This window comes from Mchenga conophoros, linkage group LG16, assembly GCF_057382185.1.
Source record: "Mchenga conophoros isolate Kocher_MC1m ecotype Shallow Benthic linkage group LG16, M_conophoros_male_GT1.1, whole genome shotgun sequence".
Classification (NCBI taxonomy): domain Eukaryota; kingdom Metazoa; phylum Chordata; class Actinopteri; order Cichliformes; family Cichlidae; genus Mchenga; species Mchenga conophoros.
This window is the reverse complement of record NC_140541.1, coordinates 5,923,240-5,936,480: the sequence shown is the minus strand read 5'-3', so window position 1 is coordinate 5,936,480 and position 13,241 is coordinate 5,923,240. Positions and strand designations below refer to the sequence as shown.

At 40.0% G+C, this 13,241-nt stretch overlaps 1 protein-coding gene across 1 annotated transcript; it reads left to right on the top strand.

The window, feature by feature from the left end:
• Positions 1-4,484: 4,484 nt before the first annotated feature.
• On the top strand, positions 4,485-12,489 carry LOC146556150 (chromatin assembly factor 1 subunit B-like). The gene is made up of 12 exons (XM_085249186.1): positions 4,485-4,571; positions 4,932-5,087; positions 7,066-7,198; positions 7,352-7,472; positions 7,642-7,745; positions 7,832-7,928; positions 9,592-9,676; positions 10,001-10,094; positions 10,192-10,261; positions 10,359-10,450; positions 10,547-10,706; positions 11,949-12,489. The coding sequence occupies exons 2-12, from the start codon at positions 4,962-4,964 to the stop codon at positions 12,487-12,489; spliced, it is 1,623 nt and encodes a 540-aa protein (XP_085105312.1). The 5' UTR covers positions 4,485-4,571; positions 4,932-4,961.
• Positions 12,490-13,241: the final 752 nt, after the last annotated feature.

Sequence of the window (13,241 nt, the reverse complement as noted above, 5' to 3'; positions counted from 1 at the left end):
TTATGATGTAAATTCCCATGGTTGTTTCCTTATTAGATCGTTGGATAATGGCTTCATCTGTGGCCTAGAAAATGCAGAATTCCAAAATTTAATTAAACAGAACACTGGTCAAAGAACATTATACCAAATCTTATTTCAATCTGTGTCACTATTCCAAAAAATGTTAACATTAACACATTAGGTGAACAAAAATGGATTCATTACAGCATGTGATTTGAGTCCTCAGAATGTTTAAAAAGGTAATGCATGAAGTGAAATCTCCATGCAAAGAAGCAGAATACTGTCAGAGCATAGAGAGGTGTTCAACTATGAACTCCACACATAGTTCTAATGCAGGTAAAAGAAGAAAAAAAAACGCACCCATGGTAAATTGTGAAAATCCCAGGTGATTTTCAACATACTCCTGGCATAGAGTGACAAGCAGCATTTTGTTAAAATTATTATTTTCCCTAGAGTGTATACACAAATTATTTTTTTCTTACCTGGGCCGTGGGCTCCAGAATGTTCTGCAGTCTTCTTCCTATTTGTCCTCCTCGCCTTTTGAAGACCTTTATGAGTTTGTCAGATAGCACATCTATATGCGAGAGTAATCTGGACTGCAGTGGCATGGTGGTAATGCGCTTAAACTCTGCATTTATCTAAAAAGAGAAGTTGTCACATAAAAATGCTGTCAAAATCTCAAATCTCACAAGGTTACATCCACACAAAGTTGTTATTTTTTTGTCATATTACTATTTATTAGCTATGGGTCCCATGTTGCTGAGCAGTTCCATAGTTGCCCTTACTTCCATACCACCCAAAGCCTGTTTGCAACCACAGCAGTTGCCTCCTTCTGGCCATTTTGCAGTTCTGCCAAATGACCCAGAAACTACATCTATTATTGTCATATACACATCAAGGTCTTTCATTAATACTTAGTTAAATTAGTTAATTTGACCTTTCCAGAAAATTTACCTTACAGAATGTGAGATAACATATGCAAATCTTCACCCCCCCCCAACAGAGCCCACCCCATGGCAAACTAGCTTATTTAACTGTTTAACTAAAACTAAACTAAATGGACACGAGTTTGTTAGTCTGTATTCACTGAGAAAAAACAAGCGGATGTGACTGGGCACACACTGAAAAAAAGCTAATGCACATAATATTGTCCTGCAGCTTAAGCTAGCATTATCGTTAGTTAACTTAAGGAATGACTTGTTTTTTCCATTATGTTGCTCAACAGCAATTCATGAGAAAAACTTCCCCATATAATGGATGTTCTCTTCGTTTCCTCTCAAACATGTAGTTTTCAGTTTACCTCGACAAAGTAAAGCTCAGCACCAAACGTAAACGAAGCAACGACAAAAAAATGGCGGACCGCCACAGTGAATTTTCCCTCGCAGAACACGCCCTGGGGGGTGGAGTTTCAACAGAAAACGTAACTATTTTCTGTTATTTTGATATGACTGGTTTTAAAAGACTGAACATCCTTCTAAAACAAGTGAAAGGCGTGAGACTTAATTATGTTTAGACCAAAAATATAACTGATTCATGTTGGATATATTTACTGTATTTTTACTAATTTAACAACGTCATCATTGCATTAGTTGCTTTATGCTATAGCATTACGCTTACATTAGCTTGAAGCTCAAGGTCGTCATTTTATTTAATTTCTTTTTCTGGGCTTACAAACAGGACACACAACATTTAGATAACCGTTACACTGAATCTTGGGTCTGTGTTGAGTCTTCCAGCTGCTGACTACAGAAGCTAGATTGCCCTTTCAGCATGTTTTTAGCGGCTGTGGCTATGTGCTAGTAATGTTACCGTGTGTGAGCAGTCACATTGGCAGCAGACATGTTTCAACAAACTAGTCATATCCCAGCCCTACATTAGCTTGTTTAATGGTTAAGACACTGCAGGTACCACCACTTACTACAGACACCGATGCAAGTTTGTAATAGTCTGGTAATTTAGACTGAAAGAATATACAAACAATATTAACTCACATTATATATGTTAATTACTAATTTGCTTATCGCATAATTTCGGTTACCATTAGCTAACTGGAGCTAGCTAACATTGGCCTTTCATGGTTTTTGATAAACAGCCCACATACCTGTAAAATGACAACACCCCAGTAAAAGTCCACATATATAAAGGGTCTACACTCTTTCTCACTGGTGTGTTAGCTTTAAAATCCTATTTACCTTCAAGTGTAAAACTCCAGATGGTAGTAGATTTTCCAAAGCGAGAGACAAAAATGGCGGACAGTGCAGCCGATTTTTCCTTTCCAGGGGGCGGAGCTTGAGGATAAAACACACTAACTTGTTTCTTTTCAACATGATTTGTTCTAAAAGAATGAATATTCTTAAAGAATATGTGAAAATTAAAAGACAAAAATATGTTTAGATGTGAAATTTAAATTAGTCATGCTGGATATATGAAGTAATTCTATGCAGATTCAACAACCACCCTATTGCATTTTTTTCAGTGTAGATAGGGGGCAGGGTTTAATAAGAATATTTTCTTCTTCCTGCTCCTTTTCACACATGGTTGTAGTGCTTTATTGATAGAAAGTGTGGTTGGTTTGTTTGATCTGTTGTACCAAGTGTGAAATAAATAAATAAAATGAAATGAAATAACTTTTATCCAAATACTACTTGGTCACTTAAATACTACATGTTGTCTTCACATTGCATACAGTTCAACAAAGTCTAGATCCTGGTTACCATAAAAATTTAATGGGTCTACAACAACTACCATCCCCCTATCTTTATCCTGGTGACAGCAGGGCCGGGAAATAACCCTGAAGTGATAGGTTCCCCGGCAGGGTACACCCCGGACAGCCGACCAGTCTATCAGATAGAAACAAACAGCCGTTTACCCTTACATTCATGGATAATTTAGAATCATCAATTAACCTAGCTCTAATAACTGCATGGCTTTTTCTCTCACACTGGAAACCAGAATTTCGTACAGATCTTTAAAGCCTGAGGCAATTGTGTTAAATACACGCGAGATGCTTACGTAAATCCAAGGGCTGGCCCCTTTTTTTCTTTTTTTCATTGTGTTCCTCCTTCAATTAAATCTCACTCACAACAATGTGGCGCTCCGAAATAAGGCTCACACCGTTAATTCATCATTTTCACTCTGTACCACTGCTCCTTATCAGGCTGTGTGAAGCACAGTAAACAATTCAGTGGAGGCCTTAAGCCATAAACAGACATCACGCACAGACATTGTTTTCATAACCAAACTGCCTTAGACCCTGTCCACTTACAGACCTTTGAATCATTCAAAGATAATAAAAAAAATGGACCAATTTTTTTTTTTTTACCAAATTCAACCAGTGTTGTGTCTACAGATAATGGAAAACTTAGCAAAGAAACAATTTTAGATTTTATCTTCAGGCAGTTTATTACCAGCACCCTGTCACAAAAGCATCTCTTCCCATTTCTTAACAGTTTGACAGCCATAGCATAAGATAAGATAAGATGACCTTTATTAGTCCCACAGGTGGGAAATTTGTTTTGTTACAGCAAAAGTGAAAAGTTATGTAGAAGAAATTAGAAAACACTGGAATGCAATAAAATAAAATAAAATACTATATACAATACATACAACTGAGTAAGAAAATACAAAAGTACAACTTCGTCAGAAGAAGAATTGTACAAGAATTGCACATATAGCAGTCTTATTGCACGTGTGAGGGTTTGATCAGCTGCAAAAGTCTTTGTTGTGGAGTCTGACAGCAGTGGGGAGGAAAGACCTGCGAAATCTCTCCGTCCCACACCGTGGGTGCCGCAGTCTCCCACTGAAGGAGCTGCTCAGTGCTGTCAGAGTCTCTTGCATGGGGTGGGAGATGTTGTCCAACAGGGATGACAGCTTAGCCGCCATTCTCCTGTCACTCACTCCACTGGGTCCAGAGGGCATCCTAGAACAGAGTACTAGAACATAGTATTTTTATGAACTAGAGAACTTGTCATATTTCAGCATGCTGTGCTTTGTGTGCCTAAACCATTTTAGGAAACTGGCCAAGTGAAGGTAAAAACAAAAGGCGAGGCTTAAAAACACTGAGTGTTTAAAATTACCTGTGGAGACTGTCATAGTTTAGGGCTACATTTCGGTAAGTGGTACTGGAGATTGACAACATCAATACTGATGGAATTATGAACAGAGACGACTACCATTAGATTTTCATCCACTTTCATGATGGCAATGGTCCCAAATTCACGGTCAATTCAGTAAAAACATACCTGAGTAGGAAAAACACACAATGCTATACTATCAGTAATTGATTAGTCTCCCCCCCCCCCCCCCCTTTTTTTATTTTATTCTGTATATCAACGTATGTTTGCACGCTTCACTAAGTCACCATGTCTGGTGTTTATTACATAGTAAATATATGAAGAAATGAGGGGATGGCCAAAGATCTTTGCGGATTACGTCAGGAAAAAAACAAAAAGTCAAGACTATCAATTGTCCCCGCCCTTTCCGTGTTTTTGTCCAATCACGGCAGACCGGAAGTTTTGAGAGTCTGGAACGCGGGAATTTACCAATTCTGACTGAGCAGGACAACAGAGAAGGTAAATACTGTCACGTACTTCCAGTTATCTTCGTTCAGATTAATAAGCATTTGTAATTCGTCTGCATTTATAACGGGCACGCTCCTTAGCTAACAGTAACTTAACACAAATGTTCATGAATGGGAATGATGTCCACTGTGTTTAGCCGTAAACCAGTCCAGCTAACCTGCCAGTTTAACTGCTAACGTGTTAGCCAGCTGTGCTCTATATGTTAGTGCAGCCAAATGAGCGGCTTTATCAAACTGTTTTCTCTAATCCGTATTTCAGAGTCATTGTTGTACGTTTTGCTAACTAATGCGTTCATATGAGTTGATTGAAAACGATCTAGGTGGTGAATTTACCGTGTTTTTATCCCTTGAGGTCGGTGCCGAATATAAAAATTGAAAAGAAATGAAGGTGGTAACGTGTGAGATAGCATGGCACAACAAGGAGCCAGTGTACAGTCTGGACTTTCAGCACAGCTCAGATGGACGCATTCATCGACTGGCCACAGCTGGAGTGGACACCACAGTCAGGGTGAGTGGAGACAGCGGTCAGAACATCAGGTTAACTCCGTAAGAGGTCGACGATTTTTATTTTGTTTTTAATTAAATAAAATGTGAAATAAAGAAGAAAAAAAAACAGTGATTTAGTCTATAAATGCAGCAGGAAGAAGCGAGTCTCACGGATGTAGAAGACGCAGGTATTTGTACCCATCAGTTGTTTTTTTCTTCATTAATTGGTCATAAAAACACTTAGCTTAAGAATAAGGACACAGAAACAGAGATAATATGGAGAAAATTTTTTTTTGTTAACTTTCTGAACAGTCCCAGTGCAGGTAGACAGAGTACAGTTGTAATTATAATCTTCCATATACTCATCATGAATGTCATGGTCATTTTGGGCTTTTAGTGATTCCTTCTGACTTTTCTTTTTCCGGGGTGAAATGATTGTACAGCGTACATCTTTAATGACTTAAGAAAAATAAGAATCTAGTACACAAGTATGAATTTAAAATTTAATGCTTGCTTGCTTTATCCTTTCTAAAACCAGTTATGGATGTGTGTTTGGTATCATTCTTCTGTTGGAACACCTGTTTTACTGCTGATTTGAGGTGAAGTTGAATAATTTGGTGGTAATTCTCCTATAAGATTCCATCTGTTAGGTAGGAGGTTCAAAGGTAAGGTAAAGTTTATCACCATGGGTTTAATCTGGTCAGAATGCAAAGAAAACAGCCTAACCATTGATTTTCCTTATGTACTGGATTATTTCACTTTAACTTAAAGGAAGACACACATGGACTACTAAACTCTAAAAGAGAAAACAAGGTTGGACTTTAAATCATTAACTTGAACATAAATGTTTAAACTCAGAAGAACAAATCAAACTGACCTCAGCTGCCGCCCTATGTGGGAGTGAAAAGAGTGAGTGAAAGGGAGTGCAGTCCTTATACAATGTATGCCAGGTGAGTTTATTTAAGGCACAAAGAAAATCAAGAACCAATCAGTGTTGAGAAAGTCAAGAGTGGAAACGAGGTAAATTGCGGTCATGTGAGGGAGAATGAGGGAAACGGAATAAGAATCTTTTACTACATCATCCACTTTGTGCAATCTACCAGTACCACTTACAAAACAGCCCTGGAGCATGATGCTGCCACAACCGTGCTTAAAGTTAGTACAGTGTTCTTGGGTGTGAAAACCTCACCATTACCTCACCATAATTCTTCTCCAGAAGGCCCTCGTTCACGTGGGCATTTCAGTCAAACTTAAAGGTGTCAGTTTTGGAGCAGGGGCATCTTTCTCAGGCAGAATCCTACAATCTACATCTACAATTCTCCTTCTTAGATCTTCACAGAGTTTCTTGGATTTTGAAGGACCAGAGTGTATGTAGAAATCTGGCCCACAACTGTACATTTAAGCAAGTGTTTCACTGTGCATTTGTCAGGGTGATTATTGACCTTTTGTTTACAGAGACTTTTTCAGGCCCGCTTTAGCCCTTAGAGAATGCCTCTCTTAAGGCCCATAGGATACTGGTTAACACAACAAGTCAAAGATCCTTAGTCTGAGATCTGGAGGAGGCACAAATCCCTGGGAGGGTTGCATCAGGAAAGGCATCCTGTATAACACTCTTTGCCAAATCAGATAAGGAGAACTACTCACTGTGGTGGCCCCTTGTGACTAACAGAGCAGTCAAAAGTAGTCCTGTTTTTGTTTTTTCCTTCTCAGACACTGGTGACAGTCTCTAAGTCATGATGCACCATCAAGCAATGCGATGTTTTCATGTTTGCGTACAGCAAGGTTTTAAATTATCAAGGCACGTGACATCCTTAAAGGGATGATCCACCTAATAGCAGTTATTTAAGTATTAAGATTTTTAATACATTTACCCTTTTTTGTAACCTTTATCCTACTAAAATTAATCTGTGGACGGAGTATTGTTTGTGAAGAGCTGTATGTTGCACGGACAATTTACCGAGAATTTTTAATGATCTCTTTTCCTAATGATGTTTTTGCAGCTGTGGCGGGTGGATGCTGGTCCAGACGGGAAGGCGGTGGTAGAGTTTCTGTCTAATCTGGCTAGACATACAAAAGCTGTCAACGTAGTGCGCTTTAGCCCCAACGGAGAGCTGCTTGCTTCAGGAGGAGATGGTATGTTCCACGTAGTAGACAGACGCTTCTCAGCCTTTTCTCCATTGCAAACATGCGTGTTTCTATTTAAAAGCAACTGTTGTTTTTGTTCTCAAAACGAAACATGTTTTTTTTAAGAAACAATAATAGAGGCCTTTTAACGTTTTGATGTAGATGCAATAATTCTGCTGTGGAAGCTCAACGACTCCAAGGAGCTCGAGCAGGCCTCTGTGTTTCAGGAGGATGAGGATGCTCAGCTAAACAAGGAGAGCTGGACTGTGGTCAAAACGCTTAGGTACGCTAGAACAGCAAGTGCTAATGTTTGCTAAGGTCAACGAAGTGAGACTCAGTCATAAATGGTGTTTAATTACTTTGTGTGGCACTCTGGTTGTTGAAGCTTTTATAACTATAATGCCCATGAGATGTGGTTATAGAAAGGAGTTTGCTATCTGATTTCTTTCCAGAGGGCACATAGAGGATGTGTATGACATCTGCTGGACACGTGATGGAAACTTCATGGTGTCTGGATCTGTTGATAACACAGCTATCATGTGGGACATCAATAAAGGTTTGTGGGTGCATACATTTTATCTGTGATGCTTTTATCTGGTGTTATTTTTGACTTTCTGTCTATTTTGTTGTTTGTGTTTTTAGGACAGAAGCTTTCTATCTTGAATGACCACAAGAGCTACGTGCAGGGGGTTACCTGGGATCCCCAAGGACAATATATTGCCACTCTCAGCTGTGATAGGTGATTCAAACATGGATTATACTCACTGGCGACTTTATTAGGGACACATTACTAAGTCACCTGGTGGATCCTCTTTTAACACCAGAACTGCTTTAATTCTACATCACTTAGGCTACGTCCACACGTACACGGGTATTTTTGAAAACTGAGATTTTCCTTTTAGTTTAAAAAAAAAAATCTCGTCCATACGTAAACGCAGAAATGAAGGAAAACGCTGCTATGAACATGCCAAAGCAGCAGGTGGCGCTAGATTCCTAACCGTGCAGAAATGTTGGCCAATCAGAAGTCTAGAAGCCTCGGCGGGAAAAAGTAAACAAAGCTGGGGCATAGAAGCAGAACCGCGTGGTATGTGTGGAGGGACAGTAACTGTGTGTGTATATGTAAGCATTTAAACACTGCAGAGAGTACAATTAACAGTATTGTAGAAATTCATTTCACCGAAACAATAACGTGGCGCACAGTGTGACGTCAAAAAATGCGCACACCTTTGACGCTGCGTTTTCTCCGTTTTTCTCGTCCACAGGTAAATGCAAAAACGGAGTTTTCAAAATATCCACCCTGGCCGGAGTTTTTAAAAATCTCTGTTTTCAGTGACCGAAAACGCCGTTTACGTGTGGACGAAAGGTGGAAACGCATAGAAAAATCTGCGTTTTCAAAAATACCCGTGTACGTGTGGATGTAGCCTTAGATTCAAGAAGGTGCCTAAAACATTCCTCAGCTATTGACATGATGTGAGCACACAGTTGCTGCAGATTTGTCGGCTGCATAGCATTTATGTGAATCTTCTTTTCCTCTACATTGTAATGGCGCTCTATTAGATTGGGATATGGTGACTGTGGAGGCTGTTTGACTACAGTGAACTCAGTGACTTCATCAGAAAACCAGTTTTAGATTACTTGAGCTTTGTGACATGACACGTTATCCTGTTGGGTACACTGTGCCCATAAAGCCGTGGACATGGTCAGCAACAATAGTCAGGTAGGCTATAGCATTTAAACGATGTTCAGCTGGTACTAACGAGCCCAAAGTGTGCCAAGAAAATATCCCCCACACCTTAACACCTCTATCAGCCTGAGCTATTGATGCAAGGCAGGTTGGATCCATGCTTTCATGTTGTTTACACCAAAGTCTGACCCTGTCATTTGCAGCACAAATTGATACTCATCAGACCACACAACATTTTTCCCAGTCTTCTATTGTCCACTTTTGGTGAGCCTGTGAGGATTTTAGCCTCAGTTTCCAGTTCTTAGCAGAGTGAAGTGACACTGTGTGTTCTGCTGCTGCTGGAGCCCATCTGCTTCAGTGGTTGAGGGATTCAGAGATGCTCTTCTGCTTACCTTAGGTGTAATAAGTGGTTATTTAAGTTTCTTTTGCCTTCCTATCAGTCCTTAAATCACCTTTATTCCCTATTATGAAGCTCAGTTTTCACTTCAGCAGGTTGACTTGACAACGTCTGCTTGCCTAAATGCACTGAGTTGCTGTCATGTGATTGGCTGGTTAGATCTTTGCATTACCAAACAACTGAACAGGTGTAACTAACAAAGTGGGCAATGAGTGCAGTATTGTTCCTTATTAAATGATTGTATTTGATGTCGTGTAGGCACTGGCATTGATGTGTCAGCACGCTGATGCTCGGAATATTTTTGTTTCTCCTCCCATTCAGGGTGCTTCGTGTGTACAGCACTCACACCAAGAAGAAGGCCTTCAGTATCAGTAAAATGAGCTCTGGGCCGCTTGCAGAAGGAGAGGTCAGTCGTGCTTCTTTTTACAAACTCTCTTCAATGTCTTAAAGGTGGTTCTAATGTCTCAGTTACTTCTTTCCAATCATTTTTATTAGCACCAGTCTGGTCTCTCATAAATCTGAAATTCTGAGAAATCTGTGTTTCATCCAAGCTGATAGTTGCATGAGCCACAATACCTCTCTTAACTTTGCAAAAGGTGTTTTGAGGTTTTTCCTGCTTGTGTTATTCTTATTCCTTAACCTGCTCTTTAACAAGTTTATAAAATCAAATATAAGAAATTAAATGCTCTACCAAACTGTCCAGAGCGAGTTAGAACTGTTGCCTTTTCAGGTGAAGCAGTACAGGATGTTCCACGATGACAGCATGAGGTCTTTCTTTCGCCGTCTCTCATTCACACCAGACGGGTCATTCCTGCTTGCTCCCGGTAAACACAAAGCATGCTTTTGAAATCTTGTGTTCTAACAGTGCAACACTTTTTTTCTAATTTCGCCTCGCTGTTGTCTGCTTCTTTGAAACCTCAGCTGGATGCGTGGAGATAGGAGAAAACATCATGAATACCACCTACATCTTTTCCAGGAAGGGTCTAAAGAGGTATCTTTTGTGGACTGTTATTGTATTTACACCCTATTCAGAGTCTGTTAAAGTTTAATAATCTGTGTATATAAATATCTTTCTGTGTGTTTTATAGGCCTGTTGCTCACTTGCCGTGCCCATCTAAGGCTACACTGGCTGTGCGCTGCTGCCCTGTCTACTTTGAACTGAGGACAAAAAAAGGAGAAGGCAAGGACATTCAAGCAAGACTGATTATTTCGGACTAGTTTTCTTTTCTTGTGTTGTGTTCTTCGTGTCACTCCCATTCCCATTTCTTCCCTACAGACGGTACTGTCCAGGCTCTTCCCAACGTATTCCAGCTGCCGTACCGTATGGTGTTTGCCGTGGCCTCTGAGGATTCAATCCTGTTGTATGACACGCAGCAGAAACTTCCATTTGGCCTTGTGTCCAACATCCACTACCACACACTCAGTGATCTCACATGGTAAACTTTCTTTTTAGCCGTTTTAGCACAGGTATCTATATTTAACTTTTCAAAAGCAAAAGATGACAGGAAGATATGATAATGTGCACACAAAAAAGTAATATGTATTTACTTATTTGTTAAAAACAGCCAAATCTGTATATTATTCACTTGTTTTGAGTGAAGCCTGATTTTCTTAAAGGAATATTTTGTCTTAAAAATACAAAACAACACAGCAATACATAAAAGCAGATAATCTGTACTCACAGAACACACACTTTGAGGTTATAAAGTACAAAACTTCATGGCATTGCCATCAAAACCACAGAAATCAGCAAAAGAGAGGAAGACAGAAGCAGGGAACAGCTAGTAATAGGCCAAATTCATCTTTTATATGATGGCTGCAGCAATTGGAATAAAAGACCTTTATTTGTCACCGTGATAAAGGGAAAGCTTTCACCTCTTGGAAGCCAATATAGATAGGGGTTAAAGAGTAGCAATGCCATGTGAAACATTTGCCTTAAAATGAAATGCGCCTAATTTGTCTTATGAGCTCCAGTAGATGTGCTTGCTTTGTCGACAGGCTTCAATCAGATACATAAGCCATGTATTGCTCAGCCAGAATATAGCTAGCATAAAGGTGGAATTTGGCGAGTGTTACTAAAGAACATGACTGGCTCAAATAACTCCTGTTATTCAGTTATTTGCCTGAAGATGCTTTATATTGTAAGGTACAGTAGGAAGGAAAAACTCTTTTAACAGGAAGAAACAGGAGCCAGAGTTTTATACAGTACGTGTTGATGAGTGAAAGTTGAGTAAAGAAAAAAACATTCAGTGCATCAATATCTAGTCAAATGTGATGGACAAACAAGATTTTGAAAGATTTTTCTCCTTAAAGTTATACTTCTCCCACCACCTTTGCTGCATCTCTGCTGCTATCTATGGGCTAAATTATCAGTGACCAAACAGTTCATCCACTGCAGCACAATACTGCAAACTACCCAGTTTAGCCTGCACTTAGAGTCCAGCATAAGCTCTAAATAACATGAAGTTATCAGTTAATTTGTTGCTAAAGACATGATCGAACTTATAATAATAATTTCTTACAGTCAGTCTTACATTTAATAACCTGAAAACTTGTAACTTTGTGAGCATTCCTTAGTCTGATAATGATATTTTATGTGTGGATTTATGCCCATGAAGTAGAGAGGTGGATGGTAAACTGTAAATGTTTTACCATTAAGCAGACTTTATCCCTTGCAGGTCCCGTGATGGTTCCTTCCTGGCTGTGTCCTCCACAGACGGTTACTGCTCCTTCCTGTCATTCTCTCCTGGGGAGCTGGGCACTCCACTGAAAGAGCCGCCCACCCTGGAGGTCTTTGTCCCAAGCAGTGGTGTTGAGAAAAAAGGCAAGAAGGCATCATTGGCCAAAGGCTCATCTCCTATATCCCAGCCGTCACCCCCAGCCCCACCTGCCACATCCCAAGCTAACCAGGGCAAAGACGCCCCCTCTCTAACCTCCCCAGAGGAGAAGAAGAGCACCCCTCGTGCCAACTCCAAACCTCAGCCCCGCAGGATCACCCTCAACACCCTTGAGGGATGGGGAAAGCCCACTACTCCTAAAGCCACGGCCTCTGCAGCACCTCAGTCCTCAAAATCTGGGAGCACAAGCGCCCCTTCCACTCCCCAACCACGCGTAACCCCCCTCTCTCCATCCACACCAAAAGTCCTCAACAGTGCCAATACTCCTGGGCCCGCAACACCTAAGAGTGCTGCCACATCAAAAGGGCCCACTCCAAGGTAAATATTAGAGCAGCTGTCTTTGGGATTCTGTCAGGGTGGCAGAAAGTAAAACGGGTAAATAATGATGTACTTAGTACGGGTATGTTTTTATTTCTTTTGTATGCAAGTTGTTTTCTCGTGTAGCTGCCAATAGAAATTCAAAGCTGTTTCATTCAGTCTTTAAAAAAAGAAAGTGCTTCACACCCTCAACTTTCAAAAACATAAAAGTTTAATAGTTATTTTATTTAAAAAAATGAATTGCTTAAAGGGAAAGTATTGTACTCATTTCTAGCTCCACTTGGTCTCTTTGACAATAGGTTTTCATTATTATTCACAGTTCACAATAAGCCATATTTGTCTGAAACAAGCTGTTTTAGCTCGTTTGTCCTTAGACACCTTTCCTCTGTCTGCCTCTTACAAACAGAAGTTTTTGTGAAAACAGAACCGTGTGCCTGATTTTACTGGATTAAGGTTATCTATGACATCATACAGTTTCAAAAGTAGAAAAAAACAGTCTGAAACAGAGTTTACAACAGTGTATTCCCTGAGGCTCTCAGGAAGCCTTGTACATATTGGTATTTGTATAAACAGACACTTTATAACTGCTGCTTTTATACATGTAGACACAGTCAAGAGAGTGACAGCTAAAGCTCAAACCAAGCATAAGAATGGGGAGGAAAGAGGATTCAAGTGGTTTTTAACATGGCGTCGTTGTGCCAAATGGGCTGGTTTGAGTATTTCAGAAACTGCTGATCTGTTGAGATTTTCCTGCAC

Coding starts and splice junctions, on each gene's coding strand:
- LOC146556150 (XM_085249186.1), top strand. CDS start 4,962: ATGAAGGTGGTAACGTGTGAGATAGCATGGCACAACAAGGAGCCAGTG. Junction 7,929..9,591: donor GCCACTCTCAGCTGTGATAG/GTGATTCAAACA, acceptor CCTCCCATTCAG/GGTGCTTCGTGTGTACAGCA. Junction 10,707..11,948: donor ACACTCAGTGATCTCACATG/GTAAACTTTCTT, acceptor TATCCCTTGCAG/GTCCCGTGATGGTTCCTTCC.